Source organism: Ammospiza caudacuta, chromosome 10, assembly GCF_027887145.1.
Source record: "Ammospiza caudacuta isolate bAmmCau1 chromosome 10, bAmmCau1.pri, whole genome shotgun sequence".
Taxonomy (NCBI): domain Eukaryota; kingdom Metazoa; phylum Chordata; class Aves; order Passeriformes; family Passerellidae; genus Ammospiza; species Ammospiza caudacuta.
Genome location: NC_080602.1, coordinates 14239490 through 14264363, shown reverse-complemented (window position 1 = coordinate 14264363; position 24874 = coordinate 14239490). Strand labels below are relative to the sequence as shown.

General features: G+C 42.5%; 1 protein-coding gene across 1 annotated transcript in view; it reads right to left on the bottom strand.

Annotated features, from left to right (window-relative positions):
- MYO1E (myosin IE) overlaps positions 1-22413 on the bottom strand; it is a 76669-nt gene extending 54256 nt beyond the window's left edge. Inside the window, 3 exon segments of the mRNA XM_058811417.1 lie at positions 22125-22136; positions 22139-22303; positions 22306-22413. Of these exon segments, the coding sequence (XP_058667400.1) occupies positions 22125-22136; positions 22139-22303; positions 22306-22413 (285 nt within the window).
- Positions 22414-24874: the final 2461 nt, after the last annotated feature.

Genomic DNA, 24874 nt, shown 5'->3' with positions numbered 1-24874 from the left:
AATAATTTGGAACAACTACAGCTGAGTCTCTTTCGGGTGTTTGTTTGTTTTCCTTTAAAAAAAAAGCCATTTTCTGAACTTATTTACAAACCAGAGAGAATATAGGTATTTTTTTCCAAGTGGAGACTGTCATGTAGTCACATGCCTGCAGCAGTTCAGGCTAAAGAAAAACACTCTTTATTGCAACAGGCATGATGAAACTGCAAAAGCTGCAACACAGCAGAAAACTGTGGCCAAGACTTTTTTCAACAGCATGTACCAAAAAGCACCTTTGTGCTGACATCACCAAACTTTGTTAGTGTTATGCACTGCTCAGAGTTGTAACATTTAACTGTTCTGATACCACAAATAAGATATGCAGTCAACTGCTTAATTCTTAACCTGGGCATTAGCGTGGTCATAGGTTCCAAGTTCACCTATTTTTGAGATATTTGCATTGATCTTCCCTCCTGTATGCATAATTTCAATGAGGGTGAGTGGGGCAGGACAAGACAATCACTGCTGTGTACCAGGGTGGAGCCTGTGATAAAGAGCTTGAAGAACTCCAACAGCATTCTGTTAGGTTGACACAGGATTTTCCAAAGTTGCTGGCTTCAAGAACGTCTGGTTTCATGTTTGGTGAGAGCTGTGTGTGAAAAATGCATGTATTTTATGACTGGCTTTTGGCAAACATTAAAATTAATATTATATGTGTTATGTTAGAAAGTAGTGCTGTATTAATTCTCTTAGGTAGTGTATTAAATATAGCTTTAGGTTATAAAAAATTTTAAAATAGAAACTGTGCTATGTAGGATACTTTTTTTAAGAAAGGACTTGCAGTGAGATAGCAGCCACAGGACACCTAAATGTTTCAGAGAAAAAGAATTTATTGCCCTCTTATCAGAAGAAACGAACTTATTCCCACCTCGAAGGCGCTGTTAGGATTCAGAGGAAGAAGCTGACACTGACCAGACAGAATCCTGAGTTTGAACGGAATTTATGCATCATGTATGAGGTGTATGAATATGCACCAGGCTGTTGTTTTTAAGAGTTAATCCTTTGTTAACGGGGCTCTTTTCGGGCTTGTGCTGCCCAGAAAGAGGTACCCGGACATTCGTAACTCTTTGTTTCTATTCTCTCATATTGTCCTAATTCAAATTGTCCACATTATTATTACTCTCATTGTGTTAATAGTTTTATAACCGTTTTATTACTATGAAAGGTTTAAAACTTTAAAAACAAGTGATTGGCGTTTTTCACAGCGATAACCCGAGGGCTCAGGAGCTGGTAGCTCCTCTCACGGGACAGCGGCTGCAGGACAGCATTTGGGGGGTCAGGAGGAGCTCTGCACTGGGGGAGGTTCTGATGCAAAAATTGCTTTCTATGTTTATTTTAATTTCACAGAGTGTTGAGTAAAGGGAGTAAAGGCTCCAGGAGTGCAGCAGCTTCCTGTTTACCTCTGGCAGCACAAACTGGGAGCAGCAGGGAAAGGCTCAGGGGGTGGTGCTCACTCACCTACAGCAGAGTCTGTACCTGGGTGGTAACATGCAAGTGGCCCCAGTCCCTTTTATGAGCTGTCATGTTTTGATAGTCGTGCAAAAACCAGATTTTACTTCAGACACTGTGGGAAATAAGACTATTTGATATGTTGACTAAACCTTTAATTCAACCTCAGAATAATCCAACCTTAATATTTATTTCAGTGTATTCAGATACAAATGTTTCCTTGGTTAATTATTACATAAATACAAACAAGAACTTGAGCATTCCACCTCAGGAATACGTTACATCTTGCCAATGAACCAAATTTACAAGTTCACTTCAACTGCCAAAAAGTTAATCAAAAACCAACAGGAGGCAAAAATCTTGGGAGAAGAAGTAAACATCAGACCCAACAAATCTCACACACTGTGCAGAATTCTCAAGCAGATACTAATCCACTTTCTCAGTAACCTCTGTCAGGAGGCAACCCATGCACAGCTTCATTCATCCTTTGTCAGGGCTTGGTTTTTACTTTAATAATTATGCCAGGGCAAGCAGGTCCCACTGAGTGTCCAATGTCCACAAGAGACAGATTCTCATAACCAGATCATTTTGCATAGGCACATTATTCATAAAGCTAATATATATTGTCATTTCAATAGTCTTCTAAAGCAGCTGTGACTATTCAGTCCAGGGCAGCTTTGATAAGAAATACATTTAAAAACCAGCATGTAACACTCCAGTTATATAGAATAACTGGCTTATTGTAATTTAATCAATATGATAGTTTACTTCACTTGCTCTTTTTACAGTAACTTTCAAATCTGTATGACAATACTGCTCTCTGAACATTTTTTGAATTAACCCAGCTAGCTTAAGATTTCATACAGTTGTCTAAACTTCTTCCTCTACAATCCTATGCTTCAAATTATTTACTCTAATTTGTATTAGAGTATTAGGCTTATATCCTGGCTCTGTAGACTTTCATATTAACAGAATAATACACAAGTCACCCAAGAAAATTAAACTAACAATCAATATACTTGATCTCCTCTAGCTCACTGCACTCTGTCAGTGAAGCTGATATCCCAGAAAGGTGGAAGCATAGAAACACATTGCAGATATGAAGCATTCATTCCACTCTGATGAACACCACAGTCATTAATGGAAATCTATAAAAAGTGTCTGTCCCAATGTTTTTTAAGACAACCATCAACAGCTAGGAGGCCTGGCCTTCATGGTTATTATCTGGGCTGTATATTATCAACATGTGTATGATCTCTGCCTCCCCAGGATTCCTCTTTTATTAACTCTGGGGAGAGGTTCACTTCATAGGTAAAATGATAGTTCCTACTGGTCTATGTAAGAGATTTTAACACAGAAACAGCCATTTCCTCTCAGTCTTATTTTAAGTATGTGAGACTGTTTAATGTTCATATCTAGCATTCAAATTACTCTCAAACCAAGAAAGCTAAAAAAAAATTAATTTGGACATCTAGCTATCTTTGTAACTCTAGGCTTCTACCAGAGATGTGAACAAACACATAATTTACAAACTATCCTTCTTCCTCCATTTGCTAGGAGAAACTGATGTTATCAGGACATGCATTACATTCAGTCTCACAGACACTGTATTGGCATAATTATGCTCTGAGCACAGATGCCAGCCAAGAAGCTGTTTCACAAAAACCTGTAACTTTATCACTGACTTGGCAGTATTATGCAGAAAATCAAATTTAAATGTCTTTTAGACCTTGCAATTCAGCATCAGCATCATAAATATACATAAGATTCCAACAATTTAAAGGGGAAACCAAGTAAAAAGCCAAGTGTCAGCTTTGAGGATAAAAGGATAAACTGCTGCAGACCATTGCAGATCAATACACTGATTTTATTTAAAAGAACCTCTGTAGTGGTGCAGTGTGATGCTGCATTTTCTTTTCCCTTTAATTTCCCATTTCTATGTGTTTAGCAAAATGCTAAACTTCATAATGAAAACCCAGAACAGGTGCAATTCAAGCTAAATCACAACGCTTCAAAATTGGAGTAATGGAGAAAAACTATTTAAGTCTCAAATGCTGAACTGTGGCTGAAGACTTTGGCTTGCAGCACTTTTTTACACAAACCCACATTAAACTTAAATGCTTGTGATGTACCTTGCTTTCAACCTCTGGACTCATTCAATTTCAGACCTCTGACTCAAACCCACATGAACTGAAATAATATTGAATTAAAATATAAACTAAAGGCAACTGAATTACTTTTTCACCTAAGCATAATATTCTGATTCAGACAGGACAACTATTCAGCGAATGGTGTCTCATTCCCTCCATCCCAAACAACCTGGATATGAAGAGATGCTCAGATTTTCAAAATCCTTTAACTTTTGGCTGCTGCAATTCATTACCTTGGTGAGGCCCATAAAGCAGCTTTACCTTTTTCTACATCCCGTGTTACATGCAAAATTTGTGTTTCTTTAAAAACAAAGTTCTGGCTTACAAAGTAACTTGCACTTGAATAGTTTTTTTCTAAGCTTACATGACAGCTTGATAAACAACATACTCCTCATGACCCCATCAGGACCACGGGAGTAGCTCAAAGTCTTTCAACCACGCTATAAATGCTGCCTTTGACTCCATCTTGCCTAACAGAATTACAATTTTACGTGGTGTGCTAAAAGAGCAACCCAAGTGCAATGCCAGTAGCTGTGCCTTTAGGCTGCACCAGGTAAGGGTGCAGTGCTGCCACACAGCCCTGACTGAGCAGCAGGGCTGGGAGCCAGGCACACAGGGACACACAGACTCCTTCAACAGCTACCATGCACTTCAACTTCACCTTGTTTCTAACTCCTCCGTGCAGAATTCTCATGAGCTTTGACAAATCATTCCAATATAATTTAATTCCACACTTGTTCCTTTGCCTTCCCCACACCTGACCTAGAAACACTAAGGCACCCCTAAGTTAGAATGAGAATCCGAAGGAAAACAAGAAATGTTGGGAGCATTCCAGGAGCAAAGCCAAAACCAACTTCTTAAAAAACACTGACACTTTCTGCAGGCTTCCCCTGTGCTGACTAAGGGCTGAACATGCTGTATTAGCATTTGGATAATCTTAAACTGCAGACACATTTCCAGGGCTTTTACTGTAGTTGCTGGAAGGGACCAAGAGTTTTGTTACATTTTCAAGTTGCCCAAGATCAATCTCATTCTGCTGCTACCCAGCTGCCTGGGTTTGTCCCTTTGACCTGTGAGCACTATTCATTCCTGCCTCAGCTGGCCTTTGGCTTCTGCAGGGCTCAGGGGTTCCCTAGCATGATCCAGAACAGGCAGCTCCCAATCCTGACTTGAATTCAGGCATCCCTCACTGAGGCTCAGCAGAATACCAGTCTCTACATAAACATAGATTTTACCAAGTGTAATTAACCAGAGGATAATTCTGAATAAAGGAATGTGGTAAAGTCTTTTTTTAATAAGTTGCTTGAGGTTCTTTGAGACACAAACAGTGTGTAAACAAAGTTCATAATGAATTATTCAATACCTAAAATACTGAAACTCACTGAGGCTTTCAAAACCAATATTCTTCTAATTATGAACACACAATTAAAAAAGAACAAAGAATCATGAAATATCCAGGTATCTGTAATAACTTGCCAGTTTTATTTATGCCTAGTAAGGTTTTGTTGAGAAGAAAACCATTTGCTTCTGCAAAAAGTATTTAGGCCAACTATCAGGACAAAAAAAGACAATTTTGAGGCAGTCTATGTGTTTTTAAGGATAGTGTCCTTTCAAAAAAATAAATGTAAAAAAAGGACACAATCTACACATCTTATGTTTTCCTCCTTGTCTGCACATTTCATATACTAACTGAAACCCTATGCTACAGATTCCATCTAATCTGTCCCACTGAAATGAAGGACAATTTGTTCCACTCCTTACAGAGCTGGATCTTCAAATATCTTCCAAGATAACCTTACACAAACACAGACAAGAGATTATCAACAAAACTAAGTCCATTAAGTCCAAATCCAACAACACCAGAGGAACTCCTTACCCAGATTTTTTTTAAACAAACAAGATGTGAAGGCTGCCAGCAGCTAAACCAATCTGTGACTGTTTGCTATGCTGCCATGGAGAGTACAATTTTTAGTATTTCAAACTCACTCCTTGTTAATAACCCCATTAATGAAAGCTATCAGAATCACCTATGTTAAGGAAAACCTCAGGGTTTTCTCTTTACATTTTTTCAAAATAAAAAAGAACACAATGGCAGGAACTGTTCTTTATTAAAATCTGTAAACTGTTTACAAACAACACAAACTAGTCCCTACCGCAGGTCCTATTGCATTTAAATGCAGAAACATAACCCAAAGCCTTTGTGCACTGGAATGCCTCATCTAGTCTGGCTTTTTAATAGGTAGATGAATAACCCCACTTCACAGTTTCCTGTTAAGCTTTTATATGCAGCACTGTAACACCTTATTCTAATACTTCAAATGTCTATTGATTTCATTTCAGTTTAACTTACTGAAAGTCTGTTTGGTTTTGGATTGCATTTCTCACATTTTCACACATTAGTGAAACATTCAGAGGCAGCTGCAAACCAGGAGTGAAGTCAGGCTCAGCTCACAGTTCTCAGCCACACCATCTCCTACTGCTTCCATCCTGCCAGGGCAGCAGCACTGTTGGTCAGTGGGGCCCACCGAGGGCACCATGCCCTGGAGGACTTAAGGCAGTGCTGGAAAAGGGAGTAAAGACACACAAGGAATGCTTCAGCCCTTTTGGTAAATCAGGTGGGATTTGAATCTCTGAGGTTGGTCATTGAGTAACACAGGTTTGGGAGTCTAATTCCCATTCTCAAAATCTCTTCTAAAGCCATAGAATCACAGAATATCCTGAGTTAGAAGGGGTACACAAAAGTCCAGCTCCATGTACAGCAGATCCTCAAGAATCCTACCATGTGCCTGAGAGCATTGATCAAACTCTCCTGGAACTCTGTCAGTCTGGTGCTGTGACAAGTGCCCTGGGGAGCCTGTTCCAGTGCCCAACCACCCTCTGGGTGAACAACCTTTCCCTAATGTCCAAACTAAATCACCCCTGACCCAACTCCAGGCCATTCCCCCAGGCCCTGTCACTGGTCACAAGAGCAAAGAGATGAGTGCCTGCCCCTCCTCCTCCCCTCCCGAGGAGGCTGTACCTGCCGTGAGCTCTCCTCCAGCTTGAAGAGACCCAGTGCCCTCAGCTGCTCCTCACCATCTTCATGCCCTGCTTTGGACACACACAGCTCAATATTGTGGTGCCCAGAACTGCCCCCATCACTGGGGGTGAGGCTGCCCCAATGCAGAGCAGAGCAGGACAATTCCCCCCTTATCCAGCTGCTGATGCTGGGCCTGATGCCCCCTGGCCGCCCTCATGTTCAGCTCACTATCAGGGATAGACGCCAGGTCCCTTTTTCTATGGTGCTCATCTCCAGCCTCTCACTCTCCAGTCTGTACATACATCCAGGGTAGTCACCATACTTCAAATAAACCCGAGCCCATCAGTGAGAAAAGCTTGTTTTCTACAAAACACACACAGTTCTATGTATCATATAGTGAAAAAAGACATCACACATCAGGCATGTGTGTGATGATCTTCAACCATCCCAGCCATCTGCCTGTGCCTTTTTCTTTCCCTCACAAAACATTAATTTGAACAACTATGTTATGCAGCTAAGCATGTCTCATCCAGCTAATGAAAACATCTCTTAAAATCTGTAGATTAAAGAATCAGACTGTTAGATAAGCAGATGTGCTTCTGCATACTCCTTGTGCAATGTCTGGCTGCCAGAATAATTTTTTTCCTGCTAAAACACAGCAAGAGGAACAGGAGGCAGCCTGCAGCTATCGTGCTTTGCAATTTGCTCCTGTCAAATCTCAATGTTTAGCAAGGCTTGATTTACATACCACTTGCATGGAAGAGCATCAGGTAAAGCCCAGATTTCTAGAGAACAACAGCAGTAATTTAAATGGATGAGTCAGTAATTCCCAGTTTAGCAGAAGGGCTATCAAAAGGGACCAAATCTTGCAAATAAAGAGTAAGAGGTTTTGGTTATTTGTGGTGGAAAATGGTGCCACATTATGTAAGTAAAAGTTGAGTCCAGTTGTAAGGCAGCTGTATTGCTTCTAGATAGTGTTAACAGCAGGTTCAGAAGTGCTCTACATTTTAAATCATTCAGTGACAGCCTGCATGACAGACAGGCTTTCCTGTATCTTCTAACACACACTCGTGTGTGATACAGCAGCTATTCCACAGATTCCTACTAGAGATCTATCCTCAGGGATGTTCTGCCTATTTAGTGCTAATGAACAATTATTGATATCTTTTATTGCACTTTGGAAAATTGTCCAACACTCGACAGCAGTAGCTTTAAGGACTAATGAAGATAAAAAAATATTTGTAATCTACTGCTAAAGTCACCTGTTTCATATACAGACAAGTAATAGGATGACAGTCACATATCCATGTTCATGAATTACAAATGTACATCTGTACATGCATTTTCATCTCCATGACCTTACTGCAAAGTATAAAACAGAACTTCTTTGCCTTTATACAACATATTTCACCGCAAGTTTCCCTGTAGTATGTACTGCCAGGAAAATCTGCACTTTAAAAAGGACCAGAAAAATGATCCAATGTTTACACACACCATTGCCTGAGCAAGCCTAAACCTGTTTAGAACTACCACTAAAAGCATAACTTAGACATCACATTACATCATTACAAAAAACATTTAAGGGATAAACCCCCAAAATCACCCTGAAAGCTTGTAATGAAATGGAGCATGTCCTTTCCTTTGGCATTTGCAGATGAAGACAAAAGACCCCTGCAAAGGCTTGCTGAGAGTTAGAGAAGGGAAGGCATGAGAAAGGCAACTGTAGAAGGTGAGAGCTAAGACCAGATTCAGGAAGATATTTCAAAGCCACATTGCTGATCTGTGGGTAAGAGACATTTCCTATACAAGGTTAGAATCAGAGAAGGTGCCAGATTCAACCAATTCCATCAGCAATATTAAAGGCTTATAAACAGATGGAAAGAGCACTACTAAGGTAGAGCTGAAGGAGCAGAACTTCACATGGAAATTGGAAGCAGCTTGCCTGGACCAGACTAAGCTCCCACCATTCCCTCTAAGGTTTATTTCCCTTATTCTCTGTCCTGTTCGAGAAAGTTCTGTCACTCAGCCTACTGTGGACCAAGTCCCATTTCCCTCACAGGGGGCACAACATAGTCTGCACTATGCACAGAGCATTCCTCTCTCACCCTATAGACAATTTAGGCTCCTACAAGAGCTCCACACCACAGTCCATGGCAGCTGTCAGGGACATGCCTCAGATATATTCCCCACTCCATCCTTATTAAAACAGCACCAGAACAAAACAACACCCACAGAGTGATCACAAAGGCTCTGCACAGCTTTGCTACTCAGGGAGGTTCTCCCACATTGTCACACTAGAGACTGGAAGGCAGAACAGGAATAAGGAGGCAAAACTGCATGTTTTACTACAGCCATAGTAGTGAATGGATAGAACAACAGAAAAGTACTCCCCCCACCTGCCAGTTCTAACAGTTAGTGTCCTGACCTGCCCTGCCTTAAAACATCACCTTAAAAAAAAGTTTTATTTATTTGAATACATTCCAAAGTCTTCAAAAATACAAAGAAAGAGAAATGAGAGCCTAGGCATCTCACTGAGGTGTGATGCAAAAGAAGTAGGTTGGTTCATTTAAATGAGGCTGACTTCTACTCCCCTGAAGAGTTTCAATTGGCCAAGTACAATTCCAAAACAAGCCCTAAAAGGACACAATTAGCTACAGAATGTAGTTTCATTGTTCACTGTATCCTGTTACCGGCCTGAACATAATTTTAGCTACTAAATTTGAGCTGCTTTGTTTTAGCAATCAGATGATATTAATTTCCCCTTTGTTTTTTTCTTTTCCTGTTTGTACACCTGCACTATCAATGAGCAAACAGCAACAGGATTAGAATTTTAAAGTTAACCAACTACTCCACACCTGTAAAGAGCAGGATGATAAAATATATTCAAAGGCTTGCAGGAAAAAAAAAAAAACAATCCAAAACAAACACCATAAAAACCTTGACTGCTAACTTTAAGATGTCAGTGTAGTTACCAGGCAAAATAACCTTTAAAAAAAATGTTTATTCTCCCTCTATACTGTCTGCTTCAGATGTAAAATGAATGACCACAGCCACCTCAGCGCAGGTAGTTAACATCACAATTACTGACTCTCCACCTACATACTTTGAAGTGCAGACTAGGAAGAACTGCCCAGCGTCTTAAGTGCTTCTAGAACAGTAGAAGTTAATACTGGTATTTTTGGTTTTTGATTGAAGTTTCCCCCCTACTCCCAACCCCCAAATTAAGAGCTATTTAACCATTTTTGAGTATCAGAGACCCAGTGCAAAGCACAACCGGTGGGTCACAGTCAAACTGACAGGACCAGTTTTGCTTGTTTTGCCCCTCCCAGTCCCAGACTGGACTCCAGCCACACTCAGATAAGCCCCCCCGCAGAGCTGCACGGCAAAGTTTGTTGACTGCTGCATTTTAAATGTATTCTGGTCTCAGAATAGACCCACAGATGGGACAAGTCCAGTGAAAAAGTCACCTAAGGGCCTCAGGTGCAAAAACACCTCAGCCTGCTGCAGCATTAAGAAATGACCTGAACAAAAGAAAACCTGATTTCAGTAGGTGAACACTCTCGAGGTGTGTCAGACTAAATAGCTCTTCATGACTAATTCATTAACTGTGGTAACAACACACTCCTGCATTACAAACCACCACCTTGGAACATCCATCACAGCATCCTCAGTGGTTTATGAAGCACCTGCCCGTACTCTAAGGGTACAGCCTGTACTGCCAGTACAGCCCAAACACACTTGCTTCAGCACTTGTCAGCTTTCACACCGTTGAGCCTCTTTTCAGAATAAACAGCTCTGAAATTCCTCTCCCCAAAAGAAGTGCTCAGCTCTGGGGAAAAAACCAGTTGCTCAAGTCTATAAACTTATTCTGTGGCACTGAAACAGGGATTTGAAACTCTCTATTACGTTCTAGTCTTCTGGATCGTTTTCAGACATTCCTTTCTTATTCAGAACTGGAGGTTTTTAGTTCTGTCAAGACTGTGTCCATAAAGGATTAATTTTAGCCATTCTGACACATGCAGCTGAACATATTTAGTCTCAGTTCAAGTACAGACTGCTGCAATTAAGAACAAGAAAAGGTCAATCTCAGGACTGATGAAAAATAAAGACTAATTTCTGTAGTCCTTAGTTTGTCTTTTTACTGGTGAATTGCATGGAAGCAGATAAGGTAGCCAGCTATTCCAGCACAAAGTAGTGCCTACACTGTCAGTGATTAAAATGCTTTTGTGAAATATATAATATTTGCTTCTTTCCCAATATAGCTTTAATAGTGACTATTTAAGAAAGCAGATTTAGGGCTTGGGGTTCCCCTCCTCACCCCTAAAACTGTACAGAAGACATGAGCCCTTTCCAGTAAAATCTTTCCAGTAAAAGTCTCAGGAAAAATACCAAGGAGAAAGTTAGGAGATGCAAGTAAGTTGATGTTCTAAATATTGTTTCCTTTTCCACAGTTAAATATTTAAGTGTTCATTTCACTAAAGTACTCAATAACACTCACTAATTCCAACTCTTTACAACACAAAATACACCACTACCAATGTGCAGACCAATGGCAAGTCCACTGGAGAACAAGGATTTGCAACCATGTAAACACAAGATTTCAGTACTGTGAAGAGCCAGCCCACCTCTGTTAAGGGACCCCAGAGTGCCACTGACCATGACTGTAACTCTGGGCAGAACCTGCACCATGCACAGCCACCAAGGAAATGGACCCCTGAGACTCTGCCAGGATTAAGCCTTGGCTGGAGGCAGGTTAGATGTCCAGGAACACTGGATCACCTCTCTCCCTTAGGATGTCCATTCTGTCTAGAATACCAAATATGGGAATAAGCAGCCACTGCCCCACTTCCTCTCAAGTGCTCCTAGAATGTACCAAGAATAAAAACACAAACGACAGGAAGAAACCACTGCTGGTCATGAACTTACTCTGCATATTGAGATCAGGTCTCTGTGGACTGGGTGTGCTGGTATTTCAGGCATTAAGAACCCTGGAACCAGAATTCCTATTACCACTAGAAATGCTTTAACAAACAGTACTCATGGGAACATTATGACTCCTGTAGCAGTCAGCTGGGTTACTGACACTGGTACAGGCAAACCAAGTACTCCTCTCAACATTAGAACTGCCAGTTACCGATAATGAAATAATTAATCCATTCTCTCAGTGCTACTGAAGTTCAACCTCTTTGTAGCCTCACACTTCATTACATATTCCTGAGACCGAGGTCAAAGTCACTGGAGGGTAGGTATAGAGAACACATATTCTGTGTGCTTGAAGACAGCTTCAAGCTAGATCAATCTCCTTTATTGTATATATGTTTTAAAATCACAACAGAAGCCATTTCAGTTTTATCAAATCTAAGTTTTGCTGACCACATACCAGAATATATGCTGATTTGTTATTTAAAGCAAGTATCAAATTGAGCAAATTCTTATTTTCTCCAATACACTGAATCCAGTCCTTTATTGCTATGCAGGGATATATTACAGAATGCTGAGAGACAAGAGTCACAATTATAGACAAATATCTAAGCTGTTTAAGAAACCGGGCTCAGTTGTTAGAAATAGGTACTCAACATAATCTCAAGTTTCAGACACTGGATACTGAGGTACTACCAAGTCCTCTTTCACTTGTAGGTACACCTCTGACTTGACTTGCTGTGCTGAAGGCCTATCCCTGCCTTCCTTCTCATCTGAAAACAGTTCATGCTTTGAACTCTGTGGCTGCAACTCAATGCTGACACAAAAAACAATAAAAGCACAGCAAAACAGCAAAAGCAGTGGCCTCTCCTACAATGAAGTCATTCTGCCCACTCCCAACTCTGCTTCAAATGGAGCTCAAGATTTTGCTCATTAAAGGCCAAACCTCAGCTCAGACCTCTACAGATATACATAGAGCCATAACAGGATTTGTTACAAAACATCCCAGTTCACTTTTTTCCATGGGTCAAGTCTAATCTTTCTTTAAAAACCTTACCAAATAGCACAGTCTGTAGAAGTTACTGCAACCTCTAATTGCTGGCAGTCTCTTCCTATAATGAGGAATACCAACACACTCCCTGGGTCCTGGCAGGGCTCTGACCACTGCTCCTGCCAGGACCTTGCCCTCAGCCATTGGCAAGTTCTGGCCACTAAATGCCCAAGGGCTGTGGAGTCCCAGCTCAGCTGGGAGGAGAACGTCCCTCCTCACAGCAGCACTGTGTGCCAGTGCCACCGGTGCACCAGCAAAGGATTAGGAACTCCCAGCTACACCAGGAAAAAGCAGGAAGAGATGCTTGCAAAGCCAACAGTCACAGCAGAGCAAACAATGGCCAGCAGGCTGGTACAGCTCGGGATAGAATTAGGCATTTTTAGCTCTTCTACAATAGATTTTCAGCAGGTTTACACTGCTCCTCCATAGCAGGAGGCTCATGCTTCCTGCTCCACCAGGACCAATCAATTCCAAAAAGGCACTTTACTTCAGTCTACTCAAGTCCTGCAGGATACACAAAAATCAGCCAGGATCCCCTCAAAAACTGAACACACAAATTGCCCTACTCTGAGAAGCTATTTTTGCTTTTCCACTGCAAAGACCAGAATGTTTTTGTAGGAAACTTTGGTTTGCTGAACCTAGCAATTACTAACCAATATAGCAGTTCCCAGTGTATACTTGAGGGGAAGCACTGAAAAAGGCTTTGCAGACTACCAACAACAGAGCATCAAGTCCTGGAAACATGACTGCAAGTAAGGCACAGTTTTTAAGTGGAGAAAATAAATCCAGCTGAAGCAATTCTGTTCTTAGTGCATGTACTATATTTTAATTGGCCAAGTCAAATATTTGTTTTCTTGGATTCAGCCAATTCAGAATTCAAGAACAAATCAAATTTACAAGTGAAGTGGGTTATTTCATGGTACAGAAGCTACAGGTAACAAAATCATGCTTAATAATACATCAGCTTTCACTGTAGCCAAATTTTAATTCAAATTATGGTAGGAAAGATATCAGAAGTTTCCTGACAGGAGTAGTGTATTCATTTAAACTGCTCTCATAAAAATTGCACTATCAAGAGTCAACCAAAAATACAGAAGTACAATAAAACGGTCTAATATAACTATGGATTCCCATGACTCATTATTTTTTCCTAGATGATTGCTTCCTATCATTGATCCCTTCAAAAACAATCTATATTTAGCTAGACAGCAGAAATAATTACACAAAATCCATGTTTCTTTTGCCTTATCAGAAGATACCATAGATTTATCTACTACTTCAGACTATGTAGACAGCTTATACCTCTGTGCTCTGAAAGCAAGAATGGGTGGGCTTGTAGCTTTATATCCTTTCTGGAATGAATCTAACCACGCTTTTAATTCCCCATTTAATTTATCTCTAGTATGACTGTTTTCAGTTACTGTTATAAATACTTTTGCACATTTCTCTTTCTTTAGGAATATACTGAATACAGGTGGGTATCAGTACAGGAAAAAAAAATCTTTCAGAATTAATAAATGGACAAAACAAACACTCCGCAAATAGTGAAAGAATAAACAAATACTTAAAAGTATGCACTGCTTTGAGTCCCATGAAATAGCTTTTAAGATTAGGTTTAACAAAAGTTCTCCTTTAATATGCCTCACGTTAGCAAAAGAAGTGTTTTCTGGTTCATGCATCACAAACCTGCAGTAAGGCCAAAACCCAAGCGATCAGGAGGTGAACAGTGTGTGCCAGAAGCAGCACAACAGCTCACAGATGTTCACAACACCCAGGTAAACTTCTGCCCTCGGAATGTTCCTGCTGCCCCTCAGAGCAGCAGCACTTCCACACCAAAGAGGTACCAAAGAGCCCAGGGCCTCCACCCTGTGCCAGGGACTCCAAATGTGCTGGCAGCACAAAGCACACTTTGCATCTGCACACTTCTTCACAAAGCTGTGAATAACACAGGGTTGGAAGTTATTGCAAAAGCAAATTTGGAAGCACTTAGGCATTTGTGCAGACTTGTATCCTTCAAGGCAGGGAAAAAAAACCAAAACAAAACAAGATGAGACAAGTTCTTGACTACCGCTTGGCACTGCAAATACATTACTAACAAGAGGCTCCAATTTCCATCTTTCTGTATTTCTGCTATTAGCAATATCCAGCTCAAAGCACAGGAAAAGACATCAATCACTGCAAAAGATAACAGTGTGCATTGGTAAACTGCCTAGAATTAAAGCCTCACAAATGTTGTGGAATGTCAGACTGAAAACAGAAGACTGTCCTAGGGTGCAAGATCAAACACCAGGCAGCATATTTTATAAGACACAAGCAGGAAAGACTTTAAAGCCGTTGAAAACATTTTGCTGGCTTTAGAGGGTATCAGGCTGCATTGTTCAGACTTGAGTATGACTTCAACACTTAAATTAGACAAGGCTGACCAAGAAGTGGTTACAGACTCAGGCTCAGCTGATGACAGTGATTCAGTGAGTGGTTCTGAGCTGGCACAGAAAAAAAGCCCCACACTTCCTGTACAGGGACAAGTGCAGCAAGTCACTACGAGACTGCTAATCCTCTTTGAAGGATGCCAACAAAAACCTCTCATTTAGACTTCAGATTGCTGAAAAAAGCATGAAAATAGCTTCTAGAAGCACATGTTTTTGCATAAACTATTTGTGTCCCCTTTTTTTGAAGAAGTCTAAAGAAAAACATCTATCATCACTCCATCCCAAAGCCACTGCACTGATCCCCTGAAAGCCAGAAGTGGCTTTCACCAGACACTTCTGGCAGCTGAAAAATCACACACATGACAGCAGAGCAGAGCACCAGACCTATTTTATAATCCTTCTGACACTTCCAGGACACTGTTGATCAGAAGTATACTCAAGATCTGCTAATGTCTGGCTTTAACTTTCAAGTTCACATTTAGTGATGTTAATGTAACTTATATGTTAATAGATAAGCCTTTGTACTTTAAAAGCACCTGTAAGTCGGCTTCCCAATAGGCATCACTTCTGATAGCTCTGACTCACGCTCCAATTGCCAACACTGCTTTCCTTGTCAGCTCTCACATTGGTTTTGTTTAAAGAAGTATCTTCAGTTTCAACTAAAAAAAAATAAATTCAGAATTTCATAAAAATTACACTTTATAATTTATGAACCCAATCCATGAATGGTTTTAGTATCAATTAAATGCTGCTGTGTCTTTGCAAAAAAACCTTGACCATCCTTCTTCCTAGGGTGTTTACATTACAGAATCTTGGGTTTAGATGTACTTGCTTGTGTAGAGGACACCATCAAACCCCAAAGCCATTTACACATTTATATGAAGCACATTTAATAGAAGGGGCAGAAAACACCTGTGAGGTTCAGTGTGTGGAAAAGCTGTAGACCAAGACACCTTTTCTGATCACAGCAATGACTCAGTCAAGCAGAGAGAACAGATCCCATGCACTGCCAGGACTTGACTGCACACCTGGTGTCCCCAGGGGCAGTCACAGTTCTGAAGAAGTGAGGGAGGAAAGCAGTAGGTGGAGGATAGGAAAGCTAGAAGATGAGGATGAGTCAGGAGGAGTGACAACCGTACTTCCTGGGCAGGACAGTAACTGGCATCTCAGGAATGTGGGAAGGGAGTAGGAGATGGGAAAGACTGAATCGAGCCCAGGAAGGTCTGGCTAAATTACAGCTCCTCACACCCAAGCTGCCCCAGGAGTACCACAGGCGGCTGAGATGAATGTCTGAGCAAGTCCTCAGAGACAGCTCTCAGTTCTCATCTGAAGAGAGAAAATTCCTGTTTACTTCCTGCCATATTTCTCTGATGTTTACAAACACTTTTACAGACATAGTAGAAATGATAAAAGCCAAACACACTAGATCTATCCAGAGTCCTCTGACTACAGCAGTTCCAAAAGTCAGCAGGCACCCCATACACCTGGAACACTTCCCCATACAGAGCAGTACAAAAATCTACTTCAATCAGAGCTGAAAACAATGCGGGTCGATTGCTAGTGACCAGCATCAACCAGAAAAGCTCCCTGGCAGACCATAGGTAGTGAAGAAGTGAACGGCCTCCAAGAGATGAGAAAATGTGTGAGAGAATCTTTATATGATTTTCCCTCAAAGTTTCAGCCTTTTGTGCTGAGGTAAACTTTCCTGTTTTTATTCATGGTGAGAGTTTAGATAGTACAAAGTGACTTGATTCAAAGAGCTACAGAAATGCAAGCCAACCCTTTCTTACCAAAGCCTATGCCTGGATTTCTGTGCTTACAGAGGAACCAAAATATTTTCCAAATCCTTATTTTTATAGCACACACATATACACACTCCTCCCAGTTCCAAAAACTGCTTCAATTTTACTGCTTCTAGTCTAGCACGGTAAACTCCCAGAACAAAACCCCTGTTCATTAGGTGCAAAATCCCTTTCTAAAAGTTCTTAATGCCACTCAGTAGCCACACACCACCTAGATCTAGAATGCAGCTTCCTAAAAAAAGCAGACTGAAGGATTGCATTACGAGAGCGCTTTACAAAACTGAAAAGGAAAGCAGATGAATTTATCATTTATAAGCCATTTATTGTGGCAATAACCAGAACTAAAGGTAAGCAAAAGCCTGACAACTTGCAGGCCAGGCCCAGGCTACTCTCCATCAGCAGAACTCCAATGATCTGTGTCTGAACTCCTCAGGCAACTACAGGACAGACACTCCCAGAGTTAGCCTGGCAAAGCCTGGCTGGGACCCCAAGAGGAAGAATATCTATCTTTTGCCTCCTCTCCTCATCACAACATGCAGCAACTAAGTTAGGCTTTATTAAAACAAAGGATTCTTCTGGGACTCTTGAAGATGTTTATTTACATGTTCTATACATTAGCATCATCAATGCATACATGCACGGTATATTAGAATACAAATCCAAACATGCAGGAATTTCATACTCCTGATGCTGAAATTAGGAATACCAAAACTTTTACTCTTTATAATATACTTTGGATAGAGCAAGGCATGACCATTTAGATCAATGACACTTTTAGACTAACTGCTACAACTGAGAAGAGAATATACTGGTATTTATGAAGTCAAATTAATTTAAATTATTACAAAAGGTGATAATAACAGTTCTGTAAAGAGAGGTACAACTTTTTATTGTTTTGAGCAATGTAGCAAGCACACTTTCCATGTTAAGATGGGAACATTACTAAGATTTTACTGAAAACTCATAAGAGTTTAACATTCCATGTGTTAACCATGACAAAACTCGTTTTAACTTCACCCATGCCACATGTGCAGCAATGCCTTAAGAACAAGGCAGTGAGACTGGTGAATGTTATTCCTTTTAGTTAAAAAAAGTGGCTGCGAATAATTTGTTTAAACTACTGAGAGCATTGCCATCCCACTTCCTTCACAATTAGTTATGTATGTAGAAAGAAAAAAACATATCTGGAAGGCAAAAGAGTTGATGAGAAAATTACTTAAGATCTACATACATACATAATCACAGGTTCAGTTTTCAACTGAACTGCAAAAGTTGTACTTGAGTAACATTCTGCATACATTAGTGTCTTCTGAAAAATGCTCTAACATACACAATATATCCATAACCATTCTAGAGATCTAAACTAGAAACAAAAGCAAGCATGCACACAGTGCACGCCTTAACAAACACATCAAGAACTACTGTGTTTTAGTGTATTTTATATATAAGCCAGAAAGAAACATCATCTAGCTGGAAGATTTTTCCATTAATGCACCTCTAGCCATAATGCAAAGCACATGCTGTTACCCTCCCTAGGATCCCACACTTGGCAGAAAGCAAGGTTTGAGCTGAGGATGCTGTCTGCAGCACCAGACAGAAAAGCACCCCTCACATACAGAAGCATCACTGTCTTGCCTGTGACTTCCCTGCAGGAAAAAGAGACTTAACAGAGTATAAGGTCCCAGTTTCCATCACACATTCATTATTTCAGAACCAAATCCTAAAGGCCAGCAAGTCCCCTCAGGCTAATCCAGTCAGTCATGCAGACTTTCACAGGCACTACATGGAGTCAAGACATCCTCAGTTTCTTGCTGGACTGGGCTATAAACATCTGCCCTCTTCTGATGTCAGGAATGTGGGGCTATAAAAATGTTTCCTTTTAAAAATCAGCCTTCTGTCCTTGATGAAGAGATGGAACCTAGAAGAACCAAGTACACCCAGATAAAATGCACATACTGACTGCAGTGTTACAGAAAATTGCTTAGCACTGAAATACTGGTTAAAGGTAACCTAGGAACACATTGGTTTTTTTAACATAAGTACATTAGACAACTCTGGCTTGCTCAACAACTTGTGAGCTAATCCAGACACTGCTGATCCTGCTTTCTCTTGGGAGCTTTTCCTTCTCTGCCCAACAAATTGGTACAAAACCTCAGCAGAAGTTCTCTGGAACAGAGATTATGCAAAAGCAGGCAAAGTTGATCACTGATGGATTGTGTTGGGGTGGAGCATTTATTTGATTTTTGTGGTTGGCTTATTTTCTAAATATAGTAGCAGTTTATGTCTCAGAACATACTTGCTGATTGACATTCAAAGTTTTAGCTTTAGAAGAGTCAAAGCCAGCTGACAGTACTCAGGGGAACAATCTTTCCCTGAAGACTAAAGAGCTACTTTAAATGAAAGGTCCAAGATAATTTTTGTAATGTGGTACAGACTCTCTATCCAATTCCAGATCCTCCAATGCATCTCCATGAACTACCCCATGACATGAGGTTCTAATTCACAGTATAACATAACACAGCATAAAGTTTAGCTGACTTTCCTGCTTCCCTTTCAAGCAAGTTTCCAGCTTAGTTTCACCATGAGGCTTCCTGAATATTATGGATAGAGTCCTTCACTGGAGTGGGACTACTTGGCACTGACATAATACCCAGTTTTTGAAGACTTAAAACCTTCAGCTAAGCTGTTGGAGGGTTTTAGGATTTTTTCAATTTTGAATTTAAAACACTGAAACACAAAGCCAACAAAACAGATGCATTTCAAGAGAAAAATTTCAAGCTGCCAGATGTTCCTTAGTCTTGTCAGTTTTACTACAGTTTTGCCCCTCTGTTGCTCATTCCCACCTTGTACAGCCATGGAACAGCTCACCCATTCCATGCTGGCAGATCTCCTGAAACCACCCTGTTAATGTGACACAGATATCGACCTGGATTAAAAATAAACCTGCCCAAAGGAGCAGACATGTTGCTAAGTGCAGAGAGCTTCACAGGGTGCCAGCTGAGCTGGGTGGGGCAGTGCACCATGGCAGGGACTGGCCAAGGCACCAGGGACAGAGCAGTGACACCAGGACCTGCTTTGCTCCATCAGGTGGCCCCAGAAGCACCAACAGCACCTGGGTCAGTGGCAACTCAGCACCCTGCACTGGGGACCCTGTCAAACAGGAAAGGGTCACTCTGAGGGCTACAGTGAAGAAGATAAGGCAGAAAAGACTCGATTTAGAAAACACAAAACGCTTGTAACATTCAGCTTCTTTCACCCTCCAGACATCAAAATTGTTAAAGCAAAAATAAGGGGAATAATGGGAGTTTTTTATACAGCACAGAGAATGAGTATAAAGTTTCAGGATATTAGTAACATGATTCATGTTCATCAGCAGTCATTCTAAGTCCTGCCAGGCAATCCTTCTGCCAACTAAGTTACAAAATACTACCTTCTAATGACTATCAAAGAATGGTTTGGGCAAAATTATTTGGAAAAGCAGCACTTTCAGAAACATTATTTTCTAGTTCTGTGGTAATAATTACTTACCAATAATCTAAAAATGCAATTCATATAATTTTGAGATAACACAGTGAAAAACTACTTCAGTATTAAATTAGAAGTTGGGGAACAATTGTCTAAATACATCCTTAAAAAGTGTATCTTGTGGAAGAAAATAATTACCTTATTTTGATAAAATAAATGTCACAGAGTATGCTGCCAGTTAGTTATGTGTATTTACAGAAACTACTTTGATTAAAACCTTTCATTAGAAAGGAATTAATGGACTCCACAGCAGATCAACTAACAGACTGATCTGGAAGTATTACTGGTAACAGGCAGATGTACCTGAAGCACCTGCAACAAAGACTTCCAACCCCACTTAACATGTCAGCAGTGTAAGCAATGACCCAGCCTCTTGCTAACCGATATGTGCCACAGGTGTCTGTCACACAGCAGGTTCTTGAGAAGCAAAGATTAAGGCTAACGATTTGATCTGAATCACCTGGCAAAACAATCAACCCCCAGGGAACACAAGCACCTATCTTATTCAAAGCTCCTTACCAAAACCAGGTTTATAAGACATAGTTGGTATCATTATCCCCGACTTCAAGAGATGTTTTAGCTTCCTAACTTCTGCAATGCTTGATTTAAAGCAAAGACCTTGCTCCACGTAGATGTAACCAGGTACAACTTCACTTGCCTCAGGAAGTCAAAGCAGAGGCAATGGCAATAAGAAAGGCATCCTTGAAAAGGTATTGGGAGTGAAGCTCTGAATACACAAGAACTAGGCCGGTCAGTCTAGTTTCAATCTCAACCTTAGTTAAGCTTTAGAAAAATACTGCAGAAGTTCTTCAAGTATCTTAACACTCAGATCTTTGGTACTCTGCTTTAGAACAGAGTAAATTTTAAAGTAAATTACTTGCTTAAAAGTTATGGATTTTAGCCTAGTTTATTACTACATAGGATTCTTTGCTACTTGTTCTTAGTTCTTGTGTAACAGGTAGACAGTATTTATTTGGGTTACCTCAGGATGAAAGCTATTATCAATCATCAGGAGGCAATTACTAAAGACGAAGCAGGTTCACCTGCGAACCTCAATGTTCCCTCAGTCCAGCACTAAAGATGTTTTCCTGACATCGCGTCCCCTCATGACACCCAGCAGCGCACAGCCCAGCAGCGGCGGTGCCCCAGCTCCAGGGTTCGGGAGCCACCTGTGCAGCACACCTGAGCGAGCGCTCCCGCCGCCGGACCGGGCACCGGAGCGACACCGGCAGCGCGGGGCCGGGCTGCGGCTCTGCCCGCCGAGAGCCCTCGGGCAGCGCCCCCTGAACCACAGGCGTCACCTGCTGTTGTACTACTCCCCTGCCAGGGGATTGCTCCTACCCTAGGACACCAACATCCAAAACCTTCAGAAGCCAAGCGGCGGGAAAGGGCGGCAGCCGCGGCTGGCGCTCCATAGGCGGCGCCGGCCCTGCCCGCGCCCCGCGATGGGACGGGCGGGCTCGAGACGAGACTGAAGGCACCGACCCGGGTCCGCAGGGCCGGCAGCCACTGGCCCTCGCCAAGTGCCTGGCATGGCCCGGCTTCCCACAGGCCGGCGCTGTTACACAACCGCTCCCCGGCCAGGAGCGGGACACGGAGGGCTGCCGCGGCCCCTTCCCGGCACCGCGCGAGGGGACGCAGGGGGACGCGACAGCCGCCCTCCAGCCGCCCCTGCCCCGCGGGCCCCGGCCCCGCCACAGCTGCCCCCGCCCTGCTCGGCCCCCTGCCGAGCTCTCCGCTCACCATCGCTGCTCCTCCGCGCTGCGCTGCCCGCGGCTCTGCCCAGACACGCCGGCGCCCCGGGACGGAGGGACGGGCGGAGGGGAGGGGGCAGCAGCTCCGCCCTTCCCGCGCGCGCAGCTCCCGGCGGGGCGGGGCCGGGGCGGGCAGCGGCGCGGGGCAGGGGCCGGCGGTGTAGTGTGAGGGCCGGAGGGGGCGAGGGGCCGGCACCGGGGCTGCCCCGCGCCGCCGGTGTGTCCATAAATGGAGAACTCGCCGCGGGGCCGCCAATGGCCGCACGCCGGGACGTCATTCCCTGAGGGAATCCCGGCGCGCGGGGCTCGCGCGCTCCGGCCCAGGGCCCGGACGGCCGCTGCTCCTGGAGCGCCCCGGGATGAGCACCGGGAGAAGCTCTCCCTCACAGCGCTGACACGCCTTCAGCCGGCGGGGGACCGGCGTGCTGCGTGCGCTGCCCTCCTCCCGCGTACCCGCAGAGCTAAGGTGCTGCTGTCCCTGGAAACACTGGGAAGCAGGACGCATCTTGTCGCCGGGGGGATGCTGAAACAATTCCTACAGGCATCTCATAGACGCGGAACAGCCCAGGCGCCTGCAGGCAGCCGGCATCTGCTGCACGATGCTCAGCTCCTGACCAGAACGCAGCCAGCACAACTTCAGGGACCGCGATTTCTGCGGGATCAAACCAATAAACCCGCCCGAAGCTGGCTACTGTAGTCCTGTTAACAAACGTTTCACCTCAGGCTTGAAGCCCTGCTGTTTGCTCTAATGGGTTTCTAATGCCACTTCTAAGCCAGAATATAAATCGGATGGAAACAACATAATGTAACAATCATAACAACAGCCAGACCCCGAGTCATATGTTGATACTGCTTCCAAACCACTTTGAAAACCACTCATAATGGGTAAAGATCCTGGGTTTCATCAATAGATTGCACTGCACAGTTTATTTCTGATTAAAAAGAAGGGCAGTTATTGGAAAAAAATAGGGAGTAGTTTATACACAATATACATCTTTGATTTCCATTGTTTTTATGAACAAGATAAAGACTTGTGTCCACACTGATTTAGAGATTAGGCATGAGCAGATTTACTTCTGGTTTTCTGGAGGAGAGCACTGCTCTGACTGCTCAGAGCCAGGTGCTGGTTGCGCAGCCAGATCTGCCAGAGCCGAGGAAGGACAGTGCTGTTCAGCATGTGGCTTTGTCCTCACAGATGTGATGGGGTGCAGACATTAAACACATGGCTGATCGAGTGTTACAAACTCAAACCACCCTGATGCGCACAACACAGAAATGGGACAAAACTCCAACTACCTGCCCCCTCTCATGTCCCACAGTCTTTGGTGGCTTGGATGAAACACAACAGTCCTTTGGGCATGTTTCATCCTTGGTTTTGAAGAATAAACAAAACATTTCTCAGCTCAGCTGAGCTTGTACTGGATAATTACTGATCATGTGAAGCTTAGGATTTCCATAGTGGATTGCTTGGATGTTGGCTGACATTGATAGGAGAGGTAGGTAATATTTTCATTGCAAAAATAGCTGGGTAGCAAACATGACAGCTATTAAAGTAAAAATATATTTGATAGTCCTAATAGAACTTCACAGGAGATAGCTTTCACACTTTGATTATCTACAGAAGGTGAGTACAGCAGTTTTATGGAAATAGAACAAAAATAATTTGCCTAGTATTTCATTTGAACATAGAAATGTTACATAAAATTGAGGCTGATAAAAAGCAGTTAAAACAGTCCTGCAAGAGTCCAGAGGATGTATTTATATTGGGGCATCAGAAGATAAAAAATCAATACGGGTTTTGTAGGTTTTTCTATTTGCTCTGGATGTGGGTTAGTTTTCTCAAGACACATATATTTATATTTATGTGTGTTTACATACATAGAAGCATCTTTATAACAAGTCATGGATAACGAGAACCAAGGTTGTGGAAGAATAGTTAAAAAGTGCATCCACACTGGCCAGCTAACCAAGAAACTGGTCCAGGGTTCACTGAAACAAATGTGAACTACTGGGTCCATCTACTTTACATGGACTGCAGGATGACTTTGAACGAAATTTCCAGAGCTGAAAGAACCAGTGCTGTGCATCTGCATGAACCTTTGCTAAGCACTGGGTGGACCAAGCACAGTCTAATTCACAATAAACTCTTTCCATGCTTTTAAACATTCTGCTTATTTTAATGATAAACATCTAATTCCCAAGCTGCCTGTATTAACTGAATGATACTTATTCAACATCCTTGCTCATAAGCACGGGAAAGCATTTCCCCTTGAATATCAGTGGTGATGTGCCTGAATGGTCTGCATGCCTGGGCTCCTCCAGCCCAGAACGTACAATTCATCCCTGAAAAAGGCAGAACCCACGTTTTCATATTGAGGAGTTCCAGCAGAGTAAAGAGGAATGTCACAGCACATGCCACAGTTGAGACAGCCACAATACACAGAGCATCCCCATGCCACTTCAGCAGGCTTTAAGCACTCACCCATACACAGTAACACCTCACCTCATCAGAAGGCTTCAGGCCTCTGCCCATACACAGGAACATCACTGCAGAAGGCTGCAGATAGCTGCTCTTTCTTGTTCTTTAGCCCAGCCTTTTATCCCCTCACGTTGATGCACTGCACCTGTGTGCCCTCTGTTCCCTCTGGTGTGGGTCAGTGCCCCTGGGCACTCCCTGGCTCATTGCTGTCAGTGCTGCTCCCCTGCTGCTCACAGCTGTGCCCACTGGGGATGAGCTGC